General features: G+C 52.5%; 1 protein-coding gene across 11 annotated transcripts in view; it reads right to left on the bottom strand.

Moving 5' to 3' along the window:
• The window catches only part of MARK2 (MAP/microtubule affinity-regulating kinase 2), a 57,527-nt gene that overhangs the window by 11,344 nt on the left and 24,335 nt on the right, over nucleotides 1–21,848 (bottom strand). For 9 of the 11 annotated variants that reach the window (XM_005864161.2, XM_005864163.2, XM_005864165.2 and 6 more), the window contains exons 2-6: nucleotides 3,445–3,624; nucleotides 3,151–3,204; nucleotides 579–627; nucleotides 187–252; nucleotides 31–101 (exon numbers count right to left, since the gene is read on the bottom strand). In XM_005864161.2, coding sequence (XP_005864223.1) covers nucleotides 31–101; nucleotides 187–252; nucleotides 579–627; nucleotides 3,151–3,204; nucleotides 3,445–3,624 — 420 coding nt within the window. Of the gene's footprint in view, nucleotides 1–30; nucleotides 102–186; nucleotides 253–578; nucleotides 628–3,150; nucleotides 3,205–3,444; nucleotides 3,625–8,483; nucleotides 8,921–21,848 lie in introns of those variants that run through there. The other 2 variants (XM_014537982.1, XM_005864160.2) reach the window with 2 other exon arrangements.

Below are 21,848 nucleotides of genomic sequence, written 5' to 3'. Positions count from 1 at the left end.
ACCCGTACTCCGGGCGGGAGTCACACCCACCTGGCGGAATTTGGCTCGAGCCTCTTTTTCTTTCATCCTGCCATGAGCCACGAGGTAATCAAACACCTCTCCTGCAAGAGACGGGCACAGGGCTGGGTCAGAGCTGCTGGGGCCGGCGCAGTGGGTGCACAGCAGGAGAGGCGGTGCCATACCTACCTCCACTGGCATACTCCATGACAAGGTAGAGAGTTTTTTCAGTCTCAATCACTTCAAATAATTTAACTACAAGAGAAAAGGCCAAGCCATGAGTCAAAAAAGTAGGAGGGGCCACATATTGAGCCCCAACATGTACAGGGGGGGCATCCTAGGGATGAAGGCGCCCCACCCCCCCCCCCCGCCCCTGCTTCCCAAGAACAAGTTCCTCTCAAAGCAGCCACGCTACTAAGGACAGCTCGGCGCTCAGGCAGAGCTGCATTGTGAGCTGGGCTTCCCCAGAGGCACCCCGAGGACTGCAGTCCCCAGAAGGCAGGGCCCAGGGGAGAAGGACAATACGCCGGGGAGTGGAGCCCTGATGTGGGGAAGAGAATGGAGCAGCAACTGGTTCTCACCTATGTTGGGATGATTCAAAACCTTCATTATTCTTACTTCCCGGAATAGCTGAAAAGTGAAATAGAGGGGTCATGTTTGCACCACTTGCTCTCCTCAGGCCTCTCCAACAGAGGCACTGCTAGGATTCTTTTTCCAAAAAGACGACGGGCAAGGAAAAGAAACAGGGCAATTGTCTGCACCTTCTGTGCCCAGCCTTGAGGGCTGAGAACAGGTGAGGGGAGGAAGGGTCAGCGGGAGGGAAGCTGGGCTCCGACGGCTCGTACCCTGAGCTTTGGCACTGGGGCCGGCCAGCCACCCTGCTGCATCCACCCAAATCCTGCCCCGCACAGCAGAAGGGCTTTGGTTGGGTGCCTCTCAGGGAGGGACCGTGAACCTCTGTGCATGAATATTCAGAACTAAAGTTCAGGACAAAAGAGACTCCAGCTTGGTCTGTGTGAAGGGGGGGTGCTGAAGGGGAGCCCGTCATCTGATTTCCGGAAGTCTGAGGGCCCTGCACCAGTGAGCAGGCCTTTCTCTCTGGGCCCCTGGGGTGGGGACAGAAGCCACTCCTATATATAGCTGATGCCAATTTTAATCAAATCCACCTCCACACACTCACGCTCTCTTTGTGAAACAAAACCAGGGACTCCAAACCATACATTTCCATAAAGAAAGATGACAGCACTGAACTCCATCCCCTCTGCGGGGGCCCGCGGACTGGAGGTGGGGTTTCTGTAACTTCCAGGCCTCTCCACTTGCACAAAGAGCAAAACTAGTTTGCTTGGGGTGGAGGGTGGGTGAGGGCTGGAGTCTAGTTTGTGAAATAAAGTGAACACATTTTTCCTTTCACGAAACCCCAGCACTTTCATGAGCTGGAAAGGGGAAGTCGAGGCAGGCTTCCCATCCTTCAGGACCTGGTTCTGGCCTTGGCTCCCTTCTCTGGTCAGAGCCCAGGTTTCTCTTGCTTTCTTCCCTGGTCCAGCTGCTACTTTGGGTGGAGAAGCAAAAAATCCTGGACCCCCTCTCAGGGGCAGTGATGGGAAGCAGCACTGAATGGGGCCCACAGGCAGCTGCCAGGGTCCTTCCCCCAAGGGTGCCCCTGGCCTGGAAGGGCACTCCTGGGAGAGCATGGAGTTTTCTGGGCTTTCTGGAACCCCGAGGGGCTAGCTTCTTCAGTGTTCGTCCTTTAGAGTCATTGCTGGATAAAATTTAACAGAGTAATTTGGCCAGAATCAGACTGGCCTTGGTAACAGAGCTGTTAAAAGGCTTCTAAGATGGCTACATCTGTCTGGTACTGGTGCCTTCCAGCCAGGCAGGAAGAGGCAGGGAGAAGAGAGGTGGGAAGTAAGATGCCCGCTGGCGCTGGCCATCACAGTGACGGCAGGCTGGCCCGCTCCAGAGACCAAAGGGCCCCACCACGCCAGCGTCGACTCTGTGGGGTCTGAGCCAACAAGCGAAGAGGAGCCCCCTTCCTTCTGCAAAGCTCCAAGCAGGGGAGCCCTCGTGATGACAACAATGTTTCCTTTGAACCAAAGAACCTTGAGGGGATCCCACAGGCAACAAAAAAGGAAAACACTTTGGTTTTGCCTGTCAGCATGTCAGGGCACCTCAACCCACACACGCTCAATTCCGAGAGCATCTCTACAACAACAGGCCTCGATGGCTTGTCCCGAGCCTCCAGGGCCACTGCAGTTGACACAAACTGCCACGAGGTGGAAAGCACTAGGTTAATCCCGATCAGAAACGGGAGCCGGGTCAGCTGGAGGATGAGACACAAAGGAAACCTGACTTGACCTGAAGGGGCAGCTTTCTTGGGGCCAGATGGGGGACTTCCTCCTCCTCCTTCCTGCCTGCCCCCCGCAGCCCAGGATGGAAGGAGAGGGCAGCTTCCAGTGCCACGCCAACGGTCACTAGCACGCTGTCCCCTCTGCCAACGCAAGTGTCCTGTCCTGCCTCCTCCAGCGTCTTGTTCCTCGAGCAGGGGGGCCATCTGGAGGGTCCCCCACCAGCTAAGGGAGACCATGGCTTCCCCCTGTAAGTCAGGAGGGAAGGAGAAGCCCAGCGTCGGCACATGACCCTGCGACTTTTAGCCAAGAGGAGCCTCGTCGTCCGCACTCCCCGCCACAGGTGTGAAACAAGTGCTGGTCTAAAGCCCGTCTTCAGGGCCCACTCTCTGACCCGCAGCTGGCACAGAGTCCAGGGGCAGGTCCCATCTCCTCTTGTCCCTGTGCTTCCAGAGTGACCCATCATCATCCCAGGTCTTGGAATGCGTTTCTAGTGATGGCTACAGCATGAGTTTTGCGTAGGGCTGGCCAAAGGCCAACAGATAACAAGGTGCAGAAGTAGGTCAGATAGGTAGGCCAAGTGGCTGGGAGGGGCCAGAAAGGCCTCAACAGGGAGTGCCTGTGGCCAGGGAGCCCAGTCAGGAGTCAGCCCAGAGGATCAGCCAAAGCCCTACACACAGCACAGCCCTGCAGAGGGACAGTGAGATGACCAGAGAGTTTACACTAGGGATTCAAGAGAAGATCCCAATGGGGTCAGTAGATCACTGCCCCCTGGCGAGAGGTTAGAAAGGGAGGGTTATCTGCTTACTTTCTGGAGGCTGGAGGAGTTCAGTTGAGTCTTGTCAATGATCTTCACAGCCACCTGAACATGAGACAAAAAGCCCAAGATTACCTCTTTGACCAAACTAAACCCAGGACTCGAAGCGCCTTCCTCCTTCCTGTTTCCACCTCCTTTTTGTCCCATCCCTCTTGGCACTCCTGTTTGTTCAGATCACATTTCTGTCTGGTAAACAAGAGGACGGCTGTGGTAGTAGTGCCACCACTACCTATGGGGGTGCCAACAGTTGGGAGGTGCTGCCAGGTTCCCCACCCCAACGCTCACCTCTTTCCCGGTCAGGATGTGCCGAGCCAGCTTCACCTTGGCGAAGTTGCCCTTGCCAATGGTCTTAAGGAGTCGATAGTTGCCGATGTGGGGCTGCTCGTCAGCAGAGGTGGCTGAGTTGCGGCCCCGCAGCATGTTGGACTTACTGCTGGGCTTGGAGTCGAGGTGTCCCAAGGGGGGCTGCAGGGAGGGACAGCACCCCTGTAAGTACACTGCCCTGCCAGTTCCCCGCATTCCCGGTGCCTGTTCACACCGGGAGAAGGCTGCATCTCCAAGGAGCAGCAGCAGCAGCAGCAGCAGCAGCATCACTTCAGTGCACTCACTTTACATTTACCTTTCCTATTTCTCACTTTGCAGTGATCTGCTGTCTATCCCAATGGAGTGGAAGTTCAAGAAGACTCGTGTACGCACCGTTACAGCCCAGCAACTAGACAGGCAGGGTTATGGTAGGTGCTCAATGAATTCTGTGTAATGAATTAACTGAATGGCAGGGTCTGAGCAAGGTAACAGTCTGCCCTTCTTAGCCACCCACTGCTCAAATAAGGGTGTGAGGAAGCAGAAATAACAGCAGCACTGACCAGGTGTAGAAACACAACTCAGAAAGGGTATGGTCCAGAGGAAGATATACGAAGACTTGAACATTCCTCAAAGGGCTAACTAAACACAGAAATACTGTGACACAGCAATTCTACTCTTAGCTACATACCCAAGAGAAGTGGAAATGTCCACACAAAAACTTTATATGCATGTTTATTCCAAACATCCCATATTCATAATAGCCAGAAAGTGGAAATGACACAGATGTCCATCAACTGGTAAACAGATAAACTGCAATATCCACACCGTGCAATAGTCATTGGCAATTTAAAAAAGTGTTCTGACACATGCAACAACACGAATGGACTTTGAAAACATGGTGCTGAGTGAACGAAGCCAGTCACAAAGGCCCACATGTTGTATGACTCCACTTCTATGAAAAGTTCAGAATAGGCAAACCCATGGAGACGGATAGCAGATTCGTCGAGGGCTGAGGGCAGAAGAGGGTGGGGAGGTTGTGGTGATAGATGCATAGCTCTTTTAATTGTCCACTTTAATGGGTGACCTGTATGGTATGAGAATTATATCTCAGTAAAACTGTTCAGAGTCTGGTCCGAGTCTTGTCTAGAGTCCTGATTTATCTCTCAAAGAACACACGACATCATCAATCCAGCAAATGGGACAAAGCTACTGCCAGGGCCTCCTCCCAGAACCATCCACGCTGCCTTGGGAAATTCAAGGAGATCGTCTGGAGGGGAGCAGGGTGACCAGAGGAGTGAGTCAAAGTTCTTCCTCTCACAGCCCCTTCTGGCTGTAAGTGAAGCAAGCCCACAAAACCACAGAGGAAAGGCATGACTTGCTACCACCAAGGAACTGTCCAGGGTTCCTGAGCGTCCCCAACCAGATGCTTTTCAGACAGAAAAACAACAACACAAAGTATCTGCTACGATGTTTCCCTTCTTCATTGTGTCAATGGAGGGCTTTCCTTTCTCTCTGTATAGCAGTAGCTGCTGGCTGGTTTGGGGTGAGCTGCTTGACTCAGATCCCAGAAGCTTATGGGTTGAACCTTTTTAAAAAATATATTTTTATTGATTTCAGAGAGGAAGCGAGAGGGAGAGGGAGATAGAAACATCAATGATGAGAGAGAATCATGGATAGGCTGCCTCCTGCACGCCTTCTACTGGGGATCAAGCCTGCAACCCGGGCATGTGCCCTTGACTGGAATCAACCCGGGACCCTTCAGTCCGCAGGCCGACGCTCTACCCACTGAACCACACCAGCGAGGGCAGGTTGAATCTTTGAGGAGAAAAGATTTCATGTGTACAGTAGACCGGAAAGGAGAGGCTCCTGGTGTCTCAGCAGAGTCCCTGTGAGCCTCCTGGGCCTTTCAGGGCACCTTCTCTCTTCTGCAAGTCGAACTCCCCCAAGCCTTGCTGTGTCCCCTCAGCCCACAGCGCTCTCTTGCTCTCTGGTGTCCAGACATCATGCAGCTCACATAAGCCTGCTGGTCCTCAAACAGCATTTGCTAGGCCAGTAGATTTTCAAATACTTGTTCTTTCCCTCCAAAAGGAACTCTAAGATTTATACCCCTTGGAGAGAAGGACATGTCGAGGCTCCACTGGTACTTGCTCTGTCTACCAAAGGGCACACCAGGTCCCATTCAACAGGGTCCTGAGGGCCTGGCCTCCATGGCCCACTTCTTCTCAGCCCCATTTCCTGCAGGCACTGCAAGACCGCTACCAGGGCCCTTCCTTCTGTCCCAGCTCCCATGAGCAGAAGGTGGGTGGGCAAGTTCCTTGGCAACCTCTACTTCACCTCCTGAGCTCTCATCACGCCCCTCTTTTCTGAGGGTAGGATTTGGCAACCTCCAAGTCCTCAAAATTTGGAATAGGGATTTAGCATCTACCTGAGAATTTGGGCCCTCTGCCCCTCGGGAGCCAAATATCAAGGACTCCTACCGCCTGTCTGTGCTCTGCTCTGCCCATACCTCTTGGTGTTTCTACCCCCAGGGGCTGGTCTGCATGGCATAGCAGGACAGCACTTCCTGTCACAATGAGCTGCATGCTGGATGGACTTCAAGGAACAACTTGGGCTTAAGACAAGAAGGGCTTAAGAGTATAGGGCCAGAGACAAACTGCCGGGGTTCAAATCCCAAACCTGCCACTTACTAACACCGGCTAACTTTATCATCATCAACACCATCCTTAAGAGGGAGAAGAGATTATCACAAAGGGAGAAGGAAAGCATCCAAAGATGAGCGGTGTGGGGTGACCCCACACCTGTGTCAGGAGACAGTCCGGTCGATGTCGCAGAGCTCTGTCCAACATCACTCGCTTCCACCCACCACCTACTGCATCAGCTTCCGTGTCGTACAGAGGAGTACACTATTCCCTACTGCACACTGGGCAGCTAAGAGAACACACACACAATGCTTTATCCAACAATCAGGAAAGAGCAACTATTACTGCCATTATTTTTAGTTCGCAAATACCACTGTTCTTAAAACCAGAGTCTTCTTGTCAACAAGACTTCGGCATCTAAGTCGAGTCCTCCTGAGCTGGCTGCAGCCCAGATGGAGGCTGGAAAGAGACGCTATGGTCCTCCCCGCGGGAAAGAGGTCACGGCTGAGCGCTGGCCACCACCCCCTCTGACTCCTGTTGCCGGCCGACACCAGCACCCCTACTTTTCGCAGGAGAGACTGGACAGGGCAGCTGGGAAGGGCTGGCTCCAAGCTGGGTATCCAGGACAGTAAAAGAGTGGAGATTCTGCTGGTCTAGGACCCAGAGAAGCAGAGAGCACTGGTGTGTGCTCGTTGATCCCCTGCCCCCAGTCACCCACTCCCCTTTCACGACTGAACCACCCAACTCTCAGGACTCAGTGTGTAGTTCTTCTCCTAACCCAGTGGTCGGCAAACTGCGGCTTGTGAGCCATATGCGGCTCTTTGGCCCCTTGAGTGTGGCTCTTCCACAAAATACCACGTGCGGGCGCGCACGTACAGTGCGATTGAAACTTCGTGGCCATGCGCAGAAGTCGGTTTTCGGAAAGGAGATAGACGAAACAAGTATACAAGACAAGAGTGTGGATGGGAGAGTTGGAGGGGGTCGACCTCAGCGAACATACCTCAATCAGATTGAGGACGTTTTTAGCAAAGGCCAGCTTAGGAGTACCCTAATGAAGTTAATAACAATGTACCTACCTATATAGTTTAAGTTTAAAAAATTTGGCTCTCATAAGAAATTTCAGTGGTTGTACTGTTGGTATTTGGCTCTGTTGACTGATGAGTTTGCCGACCACTGTCCTAACCTCTTGGCCTCTTCTAAGTTGTAATATGTCCCCAGAGCAGGGATGTGGAACAGGGTGCGGAGAGCCCACGGGGGAAAGTACAGAAACGAGAAATCTCCAGTAGAAAACTGTTTCTTGGACCCAGGCCCCCAGTGAGGAGGCTTCCAGGAGGCCAGAGAAGAGGTAAGAGAGTCCCTTCCCTGCTTCTGTCTCGGCCCATCAGCCTGGACCCACATCTCACCAACGGGTGGAGGGCTGAGGACTAGCTGGCCTTGCGGCCAACCAAACAGGGTCTGGCTACAGCCACGCTCTCCCCTCTCCCCCTAACCTCCTTGCCTACAGGAAGACCAGGGGCACCAGACATTCCTAAAGCTTTGGCTGACAGCACAGCCCAGGCAGCTCCCGTGGTCTGAGGAAGTTGGTTGAAAGCAGACCCCACGGCGCTCAGACAGCCTTCAGACAGAACAAGGGAGTCACCCTTCGAGGCCGTACTTGGAACCAAATGGCAGACCACGCAGGTTACTAAGAGGCCTGGCTCAGAAGTAGGGCCTCAACAGCTGCCGCGTCCTCCATAGAGAGGAGAAGAGAACACAGGACGTGGGGATAAAAGGAAAAGAGCCTTCCATTCAGTGGGCCTTCCACCTGGGATCCCAGCCTGGCCTAGGCGGCACCAGGCTGGCCCGGAAGACAGCCTCCACCCCGAGAGGCCGGGCGCTGACTCAGGTAGGCAGGGCCCCTTCCCTAAGGCTGGAGGCTCTTACCACCAGTTCTTCCCTAGGAAAGCTCCGCTTTGGGGCTCTGCATTCCAGTGTCCCGAGGCTTCCCAGGGAAGGGACCAACCTGGGAGGGTGACAAGCAGGCACTCCCTGGCCAGGACAGAGCAAGCCCGGGCACTGTGGAGTGGAGGGAGAAAGTGTCCCTTGGCATCAGCCCTGGGCGGCCACCCCAGATGCAGTCTCCCTCACTGTAGTACTGTGAGCCCGCCCTGGGCCTCTGCTCCACCACCCCTTCCTCTCACTCTGGCTGAGTCTGCTGACTCGATCTTAGGGGAGACTCTTCTGTTGGTGGTTGCTCTTCCTTTCCTGGCCAATGCCTCTTCACCTTCCCATGAATCTCACTACAGTGCTAGCAATTCTTCAAAGAGCCCGTGTTTGGGTGGGAGGGAAAGAAGAGGAAAGGGCAATCCCAGAGCAAAAAAAAAAAAAAAGAGGAAAACATACCCGGCTGGAGAAAGGGACAAGGACTACCAGCAACTTCCATCCAGCAGAGCCACAGCAGAACCTGTCAGGCAGCGAGGGCAAAGTACAGAGGCCGGGAAGAGCCAGGCCCAGGGCGGGGGCGCTCCGCCAGCCACCCTTACTCAGCCGAAGCAGGCGACACCTTCCACCACCTCCTCAGTGAAAAGCAGCAAAGCAGCCAGGCCCAGCGGCTCCTGCCTGGGAACCTGGACTATGTCGCAACCGAAACTACCACTAGCAGAGAGCCCGGGCTTGGCAAGGAGAGCGGCGGGGACAAGCCGGCGGCTTCTTGCGGGCCAGGCCCTCGTAGCCAGGAAATACATACAGCTCAGGACACGACACCAGGAGCAAGGTGGGAGGAAAGGGGCCGGAGGGGACCAGGAAGGAGGGAGACTAAGAGAGAAAGAGGCGGGTTTAGATCAACTTCCTTCTCCCTTCCCCTCCCCCTCGCCGGAAGTGGCTGCCCCACCCTCCCCAAGGTGCTTTGCTGGGTAACAGCTGGGAGAGGAGGAGACTCACTCTAGCCAGGGCTGTCATAAAGTCCTTATCTCACCTGCGGCAGGTGGGACCTGGGAAAGGGCTGAAGTCGGAGGCAGGGGAGAGAGGAGTATGTGAATCAGACATGCTGACCCAGAGAGGGCAAGACCAGCAAACCACCCACCAAGAACAAGGCTGGGGGACAGGTGGCAGAATCCAGCTATCCAGCAGTGGCAGACGGACCCTTAGTCCACAAAAAGCAGTGTTTAGCCTTAGAAAAATGTATGTGACTTACACGCAAAATACCTTGGACAAATTTCAGGGGGTCCAGGGATCCAGTGAAGCCCTTTAGAGGTCTTTGGGTTCTAAATTTTACCCAAGGGCTGAAGAATGAAATGTCCCTCTAAGTCCCTTCCAACCCTGTTTCTGGGAATCTATTCCTAAGTTCCCACCAACCTCCAGCCCCCCCCCCACATCTCCTGCCCCCTTGCGGGGGCGCGCGCGCGCGCGCGCACACACACACACACACACACACACAACAAGGCTGCTCTCTACAAGCTCCTAGGGCAGTGATGGCGAACCTTTTGAGCTCGGCGTGTCAGCATTTTGAAAAACCCTAACTTCACTCTGGTGCCGTGTCACATATAGACATTTTTTGATATTTGCAACCATAGTAAAACAAGGACTTATATTTTTTATATTTATTTTATATATTTAAATGCCATTTAACAAAGAAAAATCAACCAAAAAAATGAGTTCGCGTGTCACCTCTGACACGTGTGTCACAGGTTCGCCATCATTGTCCTAGGGCCTGGGGGCAGCCCTTTCTCACACCTTCCTCCTGCAAAGCCCCCGTTGACCTTGTCTGTGCTCTGTGTTCTGATCCTGGCCTTGCTTCTGGCTCACCATCTACTTCCCATTCATTCCACTACCCGAGGCTAGGATCCTTCCCATGAAGCAACACCTTAAAGACCCCATGCTGGTCGGCCATAATCCCCTCGGTGCCCTCCCACACCTGAGCACAGACACCTGAAGATCACACTACTTCAGCGTTTGTCTTACACATGAGATCAGGCATTTCTGATAGTAACGTCTGCCAGCAAGCACTGCTGTGTTCACACCAGAGGCCGACGGGGTAGGCAGGACCCACAGTTCACAGATGAGACACTGAAGCACAGGAGTGAAGAGACCTGCCCAGGGTCCCGCGCCTCCCAGGCAGAGCTGGGACTGAGCCCAGGGCTTTTGTGCCCATTTGAGTGCTCTGCTGTCCCCTCAACCAGCCATCAACACTTCTTGATGCCTAATCTGCTTTTACTTCCCCAAAAAGGTAAGTCCCTGGCTCTTCCTCCAGACCAGAGAGGTGAAGAGGTGAAGATGCAGGAAAGGTGCTGGGACCACAGGAAGGCCAATGCCTGGTAAGGTCAGCAGTGGAGGGTTGTTTTAAAGACTTCCCAGGTGGTCCCCTAAGTGGACCACTCCTTTCCAAAGTGGGCGCTGACCTGGACCGTGGGCTCAGGCTGGCCCGGGACCACCTGCCCCTTTACTCAGAAGCGACTGGAAGGTGGTTTCCTCAGTCCTATCTGCCGGGCAGGAAGGGGCTTTCTATATGAGGAAGTACCAAGCACTGACCTCAGAGAGGCCGGGGCAGACGGGGTTGGACTAAGCTGCAAAGTCACACGGCCCTGGCAAGTCACTAGCTCTTTAACCCTTCCTCCTTCACTGCATCCAAGCGCTTTCTTTGCATCCTTTGATCCTGAATAACTGTCACTCTCAACTGCCAGGAGGTAATAAACCAGTGGAGCATTCTGGGTAGGAGATCTTGTAAAGCTGTGGTAAGCACTGACCAGTGGGGAGGCTGGATGCAACTCCCACACCCCTGAAGCTAACTGTGATGGCTGCACCTGGGGGACCCCCTTTCCTTAATACCCCATTGCAGAGAGGAGGTGAAGCTGTGGCAAACAGTCAAAGGGCTACTCCTTTCTCCAGCCAGGGTAGGCGCCTCCCTGACAAAGGAGACAAGCAGAGCCTGAAACTGAAGCAAAGGCAGCGTCTTTAACGCCCTGGGCTGCAAGCCTCATCCCCAGCCAGGGCGACCAGCACTGCAGCCTGGGCCACGAGGGGAGCAGCCTGCGGGCCTCAAAGCAGCCACAGCCGAAGCCAGGGCCTGCCTGGGAAGTCCAGCAGGCAAGAGCTGACCTGGCATGAGATCAGACTGAGCCACCTCCAGCTCACCCCCCTTAGTTCACTTGAAGCCACAATACAATGAGCACCCCTCAACGTCCTGTCACCAGAGTCACTTGAAACACTGGTGGAGTCCACCGAGGGAGCTCTCTCTCATTCCCCAATTACTGCTGTCGCTTCGGCAAACCTTTGCTGAGTGCCTACCTCTGCAGCCAGGGCCATTGCAAAGCTCAGAGACCTGGTTCCCGCCTTCTAGAACTTAGGGAGGGGACTGCACATTAGACTCACTACAGCCTCTCTGCCTGCTGCATTATGGGAGGAGAGGCTCTGGAGAGAGACGGACTTGAGTGGGAGGGAGTCCTGCCTTTGGTCCTTACCAGCTGACGGAGCAAGATGATTTGCCTTCTCTTAGTCTGTGTCCTCACTTGGGACACGAGGCCACTGGCTGTCCACACTCACAGGGTCAGTGCGGCTAGGACATGGTGCTGACTGGGCCATGGTGCCTGGTACACAGTAAGGTCTCGACAATGTTTCCCAATTTCTTCACTTTCAGGTAGGACCGTTCTTCTCATCTCAAGGGGTTCTCTAAGCCCTAAGAAGAGCTTTAATCTCCAAGATCTTGACTACAAGCACCAGAGTAGCAAAGCTGGTATTCCTTCTAGAATCAAGTCATAATTCTACCATGGCTGGGCTGTCACATAAAGAAGACCCTTTCCTAACATGAAACCACTCCTCCAAGACGAGTGGATGAGCGAGAAGGCACCCACCTCTGCCCCCGAGTAGCCCAGAGGAGGACGGAGGGGTGCCTGTTCTTCCCTTCCTCGTCAGTTCCTTAACTCCTTCCAGACAAGCCCCAAGAAACAGCCACAGACCCGTACCACATGGTGCCAAGGGCTGGGGGAAGCTCACATTGCCAGCCTCACACTCCATTCAGCTCCTCCCGTACCAGTGGGTTACTGTAACCATGGAGACCAACAAGTTCCTCCATATCACAGGAGAGCCAGCCTGCCAGCAGCCCGGGCTCTGGGGGAGGCAGAAGGCAGCCTGCAGCAGAAGGGTTTGGCTCATTCCACAGAGGATTGTGGGGAGCTCATGGAGACTAACCAGTGCAGCTGAGGTGCCTGGGCCTCCCTCGAACTTCCTTTTCTTTACAAGTAATTCATGTTTTTAGCACACTGCCTGCCTGCATCTGGTGTGGGAGTGGAGGGCGTCCTCTGGAGTTAGCCCTGTGGTGGGACCCCAGCTACCGCCCTGGGGCAGGTAGGAAAGGGATCTGAGCTATGGTAGGAAGAGCTAACACAGATACTCACTAAAGCAAAGCACCAGCTACCACATAATGCCTTCTTTTAAGTGGTCCAGGTAAGTCAGCCCTCTTAATCCCTTTTGTTTAAAGAATTATCAAGATACCTTCTCAGTTGCGAGTGATCTCTCCCGCTCTGGACTCTCACACCATCCTATCTGTACCCGTTTGTTGCTTCTGACTTTGTGCTTCCATGAGCTCTGAGTGTTCAAGACAATGTCTTGCTCACTTCTGTATGCGTTTAGTGCCTAACAGTGCCTGCACCTAGCTGGCCCATGTTAAAATACAGTGGAACCTCGTTTCTCAAACTTAATTATTTCCAGAAGGCTATTCAAAAACCGAATCATTTTTTCCCATTAGATATAATGTAAATTGAATTAATTCGTCCCAGACCCCCAAATGATTCCGTTTTAACCTTTTGTATATATAGTACAATTCTAATCTATAAACACTTTAAAAACAAAAAGGACATGAAATATAAAAGAAAATTTAATAAAAAGGAAATGTACAATAAAAATGAAAATTTAATAATTATAATAAGCAGCTACAAAAGCAAAAAAAAAAAAAACACACAAAAATATTCACAGCACAATATCCCGAGATGTTAACCGGGGTAAACTGGCTCATACTCGGGCATCCTCTTCTCTGTCGCCTGAGAGACTTGTGACTGGTCATACAGCTTTCATGAAAGGGTTGTCAGGTTGAGAAGTGAATTGTTCGAGATGGGAGACATTCGAGAATCGAGGTTTGACTATACTTACCAAATCATAGTGGTACAACTTTTTGGCCTTGAAGTCACCCTACCCCTCTGTCCCCCAGGAGAAAAGACAAGGGCAGAGAAAAGAAGATCAAAACCTCTTGCCACAAAACCCCTCTCCCCTCTTTCAGGATATCTGTTGCCCTGTGAAGTTGCTTGGTTACTGTCTGCCCTTCCCACTATACTATTCTACAAAGGGAGGGACCCTGGTCTGTCTAATTCATGGCCCACAACAACGCCTAAGCACATGGCGGAAGTATTCAACAAGGTACTGCACAAATGTGTAAAAACGAGTGAGAAAACATGTTAGGACGTCACCAGTGTACTCTGCAGACAGCTTCCAAGGGGCAGCGAGTGCGCGATCCCCTCTCCCGTGGACAGATGACAACTATGGAGTGTCTGTTCCACCAACAAGCCTCCTCAGGTGGGCATAAAGCCTTGTGCTTCCTCCTAACACAAAGCTCAAGGCAATCTGGAGACAGATTCAGATACAGGCACAGCCCAGAACCAGCAGCGCCGCTTGACTATACTTACCAAATCATAGTGGTACAACTTTTTGGCCTTGAAGTCACCCTACCCCTCTGTCCCCCAGGAGAAAAGACAAGGGCAGAGAAAAGAAGATCAAAACCTCTTGCCACAAAACCCCTCTCCCCTCTTTCAGGATATCTGTTGCCCTGTGAAGTTGCTTGGTTACTGTCTGCCCTTCCCACTATACTATTCTACAAAGGGAGGGACCCTGGTCTGTCTAATTCATGGCCCACAACAACGCCTAAGCACATGGCGGAAGTATTCAACAAGGTACTGCACAAATGTGTAAAAACGAGTGAGAAAACATGTTAGGACGTCACCAGTGTACTCTGCAGACAGCTTCCAAGGGGCAGCGAGTGCGCGATCCCCTCTCCCGTGGACAGATGACAACTATGGAGTGTCTGTTCCACCAACAAGCCTCCTCAGGTGGGCATAAAGCCTTGTGCTTCCTCCTAACACAAAGCTCAAGGCAATCTGGAGACAGATTCAGATACAGGCACAGCCCAGAACCAGCAGCGCCGCCCCCCCCCAGTCTCTGCCCCCTCAATCAAGCCCAAACCCTCCTTTCATCACAGAGGGGGAACCCTCTCCTCCAAACTTCCTGCTGCCCAACCACCACCAGGCTCTCTCACTTCAGACAGTTCTCTCTGCTTCTAACTCAATCCTTCCACGGCTTTGCTATCAGGACCACTGTGTCCTGCTGTGACAAGGCAGTGCTGCTGGAGCCATTCTAAGAGGTACTGATTTGGGAAAGCAACAGGGACTTGGAGGAAACATTTATTTACTGTTTGCCACACTGAGAGCTCTGCTTTAAAATTTCTTCCTTGAATCAACATACTGATTGTAAGGCCCGAGATGGCCAAAAAATGTCACCTATACACACCTGCCTCCCAGTCCTGCTACACAAATCAGCAACCACACCCTGCCCCCTGCCCATCCCCCCTCCTCAAACTGCCTCCTAGTCCAGAAAAGCAAAGGAACTAAAAACAGCAGCTGGGAGCTCAGTTGACTCACCCAGCATAATCATCTCCTCCAGAATCTCCCATCTTCTCCCAGGGTTTTTGCCAACACAAAGTAAAAGAGAAGCACGAGATCTTAAAACACACACAAAAAACAAAAAGCCAAAAACTCTCAGCATTGATGCAACAGCCTTGCTACCTGGGTGCCGATTTTACCCTTTGTCTCTGCCCTTTCCAATGTGGTTTCCTAAACCATTCGTGCTGAGCTGGGAGCGGACCCAGCCCTGTGCTGGGACAAGGGCCTTGAGCTGCTGAATAAAGCAAGTGCCCCTTCCCACTGCATCTCCGTCTGGAAGTGGGAACAATATTGCTGTCCTACTCCTCCAGTTGCAAAGAGGGAGTTCAAGGAGGAGGAAATGTCAGAAAAAACACTGGGACAAAGTTTGCTGCCCCAGAAGTCACCATGGCCAGAGGTCAGAGCTGAAGCAGAAGAAAAGACGCCACCTAAGGCCATCGCGGCACTCTCGCCTCGGAACTGTCCCTACCTAGCTGGGCTACAATGTGGCTGCTCCACCTAAGTGACCAATGGAAACTCAACGGGCTGGACTTCCCACAAATCCAACTGGGCTGCTCCTGCTCAGGCAGAGGTGCTCTCTTCCTCCCACAGCAGAACATTAAAAACCAAGCAGGCGAGGGCCCGTTTCCAGTGCCACCTGCAACGGGTCAGATCGGTCAGAATGGAGAGTTCACTCTCACCTGGCCAGCAGAACAGTCACGGGAAGTGAGCACAGCTCTCTGGCAAGCTTTGTGGGGAGGAAGTGGTGTGTGTGTTTCTTTTGGTCATTGTCATTTGCATACAGCAGGACAATTTTTGTGATAGATGGTGCTGTGACTACAGAGTAACGAGGACACTTCCACAAGCACATGCAAATCTCTTGCAGCGTACCAAAGAAATGCCCAGCTTGCCAAGAGTTCTGCTCTGAAAAGGAACTATTTACCCATAGAAACATGTTAGAAACAGAGGCTGTGTCCTCGGGCCAGCCCGTGAGGGCCCACCATTGTAGCTGAATAGTTGATTAACCATATTTAAGATCTTAACCACAGTCCACAGCAGGGCAATGAGTTCTGTGTTCCCCATGGAACCTAGGAACTTTTTTTGTTCTGCAAGCAGCATGGGCAGCAGAAATGGGGCTCCCTAAACTTCAAATCCTGGGTGACGGCTTGAAACAAGAGGACTTGAGGTAAAAGAGGGTTACTTCAAAGTATTTGGGGTGGCTGAGCAGGGCGAAAGGTCTAAGGCAGCGGTTTCCCAATGTGGGACACACGCCCCCCAGGGGGGCAATTTGATTTTTAAGGGGGGCAATTCGAAAATGAGTTACTCACAGTAAACTTTTTGCATTTCTTATGGTTCTAGAGGCCTCATACATATTATATAAGTATGTATTGTGACATATTTATGCATTTCAGTTCTCTTATGTTTTGAAACTATTTTCTATTTTTTTCATATTATTATTATTTTTTAAAACAATTTCTTAGTGATTTCTTCCTCAGTACTTCAACTGTCCTTTTGTTCTTTTATTTTTCTCTTTCATGGATGCCATGTTCTTTGGAAGCTTGTTTAGACCAAGTTCATGGCCTTTTAGGCTTCCTCCACATGAACAGTTCACTTTTGAATGAGAATTATATGTCACGGGGGGCATCAGGTATATGCTTAGGTGGGGCATGGCCAAAATAAGGTTGGGAACCACTGGGCTAAGGAGATATGAACCAGGTGGAGATGAGGAATGAGGCTGGAGAAGAGGAACCGTGAGTGGATACTGCCTTGCAGGGGGGAAGGGCTAAGGAAGGCCGGGAAGAACTTCCAGCTAGAGAGAGAACCAAAGGGAGCCTGGGGCAGTTCCCTGACGCATCAGAGAGCAAATGCTCTTTAGAACAGTCTCCCTGCTTGGCAACCGAAGCCAGGACATGCCTCACATCCACCTCACCAGGCCCGTCACTGCTACTGCGGTCTTGACCCTGGGCCAAGGGCAGACTGCTGGGCCCTATTGCTAAGGGGCCACAGGGGCAGGTGCCTTGGCTAGCTGGCCAGATCAGTGGTCAGAAGAGAAGACTGGAAAACACAGCTTCTCAGTCAGACTGAGTACATGTCGGCTTCTGGCTTTAGGCCTAGGTTGCCCCCAAAGCCATGCACTGTTGTTCATTTTTGGTGACAATGACAGTCCTACCTCAGGGTGCCCTAGTTATCTAGGCACTTGGCCTAGGAGTAGAGTATGGTAAAAGAGATGACAGCCATTTTCCATTACAAGTGTCTTCTTAAAAAGCACCTTTTAGCCTGGCCGGCGTGGCTCAGTGGTTGAAGGTCGACCTGTGAACTAGGAAGTCACGGTTCAATTTCTGTTCTGGGCACATGCCCAGGTTGTAGGCTCGATCCCCAGTGTGGGGCATGCAGGAGGCAGCCGATCAATGATTCTCATCATTGATGTTTCTGTCTCTCTCTTTCCCTCTCCATTCCTCTCTGAAATCAATAAACATCTATTAAAAAATAAATAAAAAGCACGTTTTACCGTTAATTCATCTTTTCGGAGAGTCCTAGGAAGAGTCTCTCGGAGAAGGGAGTGTCTGGGAAAGGCCGGCTGAGCCCTGGCCAAGGCAGCAGGGAGGCGTGGGCTGGAGGGTCTGAGGATTCCGACCTCCGTGATCGGAAGCTGGGAGCGGGGCTCTGTACACACCAGCTCATGAACTAGGACCACAATGAACAGGTGGTGGGGGCGGGGGAAGAGGGCCACTTTGGGGCATTGTTAGATGCACTATCGCACCGACTGCAGACAAGAGCAGGCTGGTTGTTTTGAAGGAGGCAGGCAGCCAAGTCTGTAGCTCTTCACCTCCAAAGAGGGCAGGGAAGAAAGGGTGGCTACAAAAGGAATACAGATCTTCCCCAACAAATCCTGAAGGGTAGCTCTACTTGCCAACAGGCATGGTGGCTTAAAGAAAGACCTGAAGACGGAGAGAAAAACACCACCCAGACATCTCCGGTTGGCAGACTCTAACTGGGCAGCAGGAAGCCACTGCTACCCATTCTGTTGTTCTGTCTAGTCCGCACAACCACCAACAAAGACCCCAAGACATAAAGGGGTCTCTATCAAGAGAAAACAGATTTTTAAAAGTCAGAAATTGCTGTATATCCAACACCATCCAAAACACTCAGAACAATGCCTGACATATACTAAATGCTCATAACATACTAGCTATTATTGTAATAATTCCAGATGCTTTCCTAACTTACTCTGTAGGTTGCCAGAAAAAGATATGGGGAGGGAGGTGGATTATAAAAAAAGGCTTTGGGCTTTACCTTATTTACCCAATGATCACCACAAATGCTCTATACATGTAAAAAGAGATGGACCTTTTGAACTGGCCTAGAGCTCCAGGGTCAAAGGCCAAGTTCTATTCGCACAGCTCGTACTTGAGCCTGGGTTTCTTGCAGAACCAGAAAAAGTCTCCAGCAGCTAAAATGTCTTATCCCCTCCATAAAAGTCCACTCTACTCTCCCCCGATAAAAAGCACTTGAAACATACACATCCCACCCTAGGAAAATCCAGAGTATACAACACAGCTCTTGAGACATACAAGAGTTTCTAGATAGAGGGACCTAGAAACTTTGCAAATCAGTGTCAGTGGGAAATGTGACTCGCATTTAAGAAACACACACAGACACACGTGTGGCTAGAGTCCCCGATTGTTATGTGCTGAAGAGCACTGCCTCTTCAGTTGTGAGAGGGGGGAAACGTGTGTGTGTGTGTGTGTGTGTGTGTGTGTGTGTGTGTGTGGTGAGAACTGAGCTCCACTTCCATCTCCTGAGTGTCTCTGGGTGGAGACTCTTCCATGGCAGCCAGGCTCCCACCGCCAGCTGTCCTTCAAGCAACACAACAAGACCACCGTTTGGGAAGATGGGATTGTTGGTGTTGGGTTTTGTATCCCATGAACTGGCATACACGCATCTGTCTTGGGGGCAGTTTCCTGAAACAGCTGCATGCCCCGGCCCCCGGCCCCTCCAGACAGGATGTGAGAGACAGGAGAAAGAGAAATGAGATGCCAGGAGTCGAAATGCAGGGACAAAAGGCAACAAGGAATGAAACTGTCTTCTCCGCATTCCTGTCAATGGCAGCTGACTTTTCCTGCCTGGTCCTCACTGAGGACCACATTCATAGCACTCCCCTTCCTTGGCAGACCCCGGCTTCCTCCTGGCATCTCCCCTTTACCCTGACAGCTCTACCCCATCAAGTGCCTGTGTATCTACAGCTGATGCTGGTTCCCCCATGAAGAGATAACCAAGGTCATGTGAGCTGGCCTGACACGTTCTGCTGTACTTGTTTATAGGCAAGAGGATTAAAACAACCTGTCAGGGGAGGGAAGGGGGCAAACCCTGTACACAGGGCAAGCACTGGGAACACAGCACAGAGGCCTTCCGCCAAGAAATCTTTTGCTCAAATATAAAGCAGAAAGCTCTCACCAAACACCAAACCAGCTAACTATGCCAAATACCACTTATGATCCAGTGACCTTGAGGCACTGTTCAACTTTTTCCATGTTCTTTGTAAGAAAGGTTTGGGTTTGTTAGCGGCTGGGAGAGAATACAGGGATGAGCAACACAAACCCAAAAAATTAGTACCCGAGCAAAGCTTTCCTGGCCCACCACGAGATGTGATGAGAGCTTAAGAAGGGAGTGTTCAGGGCACATTCGGATAAAAAAAGCACTCGGCTCCCAGATGACCAAATTCCCAGTCAGAAGTCCAACCACCAAAACGGAACTTCCTGTGACCACTTCTTGCCCCACTCACTCCAAGTCAGACCTGGGAGACAAACTGGGTACAGCTCTAGGGCAGAGGTGCTCAGGCAGCAGCGAGCCGAGACCAGGTCAGGGTGTCCTCTCTAACCAGAGGGTCAATCTGACAATGACAGCACTAGCGAGAGACCCAGCAAGAGGGGAAGGTGGTCAGCACCCAAGCCGGTGGCTCCGGTGGCTCCGGGCAGCTAGGCTCTCCCCAGCAGGCCGCGATGCTGGGCCTGGCTCTGCAAAACCGCCTGTCACAGCCCCTGAACACCGAGTCCCCCCCTCGCAGCAAGCTTGCATTGCTCTGCTCTGGTCTGTGCTGTAGGCGCTCAAGCCTTAGCAGCAAGAAGATGTTTCCATGTGGGTGTTCCCGGGGCTGGCCGAAGAGGTCAGCAGAAGAGGGTGAGGGTGTCCCTTCTCTAGCCAGCCAGAGGGGGAACATGATACACCCGCCGGCCACCTGTGCTCCCCTCTCCAGCATCCCCTTTCTAACAACAGAGCAGCTACCACTTTCCTAACCTTCCTCAGAAAACTGAAGGTAGTAAGTCCAGCTTAGAAACTAAAGCAACTGGCTTAGAAAAAAGGGGATATTGTGCTGTAGGAGATTCCAAGAATAAACTCCCCGACCACCCACCAAGCTCCTCTGAAGAGCAGGAGTATTTAGAAGTGCTTTCCGTTTCTCCAAGTCTTAAAGAACAAGGTGGCTTAGGCACACACATACCTGGCTGGGCCACCACCTCCCCTACAGAGCCCTGGTCTCCCTACACCAGGGTAAGTCCACACCTGCCACAGAACTGCAGGCCGAGGCGCAATGTACTCCCTGTGCACATACTCACAAGCCCATTAATCTTCCTCCAGATCGCTGCTGCCATGCAGAGCGGTGAGGCGGGCTGAGTCCCTGAGTCCGGCTCCAGAGCCAGTCACTCCAGTTTACCGGCAGTGTTGCAGGGGTGAGGAGGGGGAGGGGGAGGAGGAGGAGGGAGATTATGATTCTCTATTTTCAAACCCCGCCCCTAAAACCAGGGAGGACAGCAGCTGGGTTCCCCTTTCAGGAGAGCTCCAATCTCTGGGCACTCCAGAGCCAGCCAGCCGCATAGGAACTCTGGGGAATGTGCACATCAAACGCGCTGGGAAAGCAGGGGAGCCAACCGGGGAGCAGGGGCTGGTCTCCCGCCAAGAACCTTCAATGGCTCTCCTATCAGAACTGGAACATACCAGGAGGTGGGCAGCTTAATGGTCTCTGGGGAGGGGCAGGAGGGGAAACAGTAAAAGCCGGGCTAGCATGGGAACAAGACTCACTCGCTGGCAGGAGAGGGGACAGCCCAGCTGTCTACAGGGCAACATCTGTATACAGTCAGAAATGAAACGCTGCCATTACACCGAGGCACGCTTTGCCGCTGGGCCCTGAACCCTGCAGTTTGAAGCTGGGTCATTTCTACAAACCTCTAGTTAAGGGCTGCCTCTCAAGCACAGGAGGGGAGGGGGACTCTCACTGGCTGTGTTGTGCAGTCGAGTCAGTGACCAAGGGCAGAGCAGAAGCCACAGATGATGGCGCCTCCCTCGGGGAGGGGAGCACCTCCTCTGTCAGCGCAGAGCCGGAGGCTGCCACAGAGAGGTGCTGTTTAGCGAGAGAAATGTCTGTCAGGAGAGGCAGGCGGGATGCCACCAGGTGCTTCCTCTTTCTCACCAGGTGCTACCATGGGCCTCCACGGGCTGCCTCTGAAAAGCCTGCAGAGGCAGCACTGGGTTGTGAGTCGTCACCCACCCCACCCCCCCCCGCCCCCAATGAAAAGAGGGAAACTGGTGCAGACCCCTGGGCCTAAAGGAGTCCCACAGGGTCCTCAGCCAGCCCTGCTCCAAAGCTAAAAAAACCAGTTCTCCTGCCAGGACAGACACCTAGAACAGCCTACTCTCCACCCAACCCACAGCCAGTCCCTCTTCTCTACACCACATGGTTTGGGGGTGGGGGAGACACCAACAGTCATCTCAGCAGAGCACCCAGCACTGGGACAGGAAGTGATGGCTTCATATTCACAGCACCACTTCAACGTGTGCGCGCGTGCACACGATTTACATATCCGTGTGTGTATATGTACATATGTGTATGTACATCTGTGTGTGTGTGTGTGTGTGTATACGCAGACATGTAAAACTAATTTTCAGACCCACATGACTCTTGTTCCCAGCCTGCAGCTCCAGCCTCACCCTGGCCCCTTCCCAGAGTCTCACTCTGGGCTCCCACCACTGGTCTTCAAATGCACAAAGTTCTCAGAGCTCCAGGCCTTTGCTATACAGCCTCTTACCCCCCACCCCC

Source organism: Myotis brandtii, unplaced genomic scaffold (genome assembly GCF_000412655.1).
Source record: "Myotis brandtii unplaced genomic scaffold, ASM41265v1 scaffold187, whole genome shotgun sequence".
Classification (NCBI taxonomy): domain Eukaryota; kingdom Metazoa; phylum Chordata; class Mammalia; order Chiroptera; family Vespertilionidae; genus Myotis; species Myotis brandtii.
Note: the sequence above shows the minus strand (reverse complement) of the source record. Positions and strands in the feature narration are given on the sequence as shown.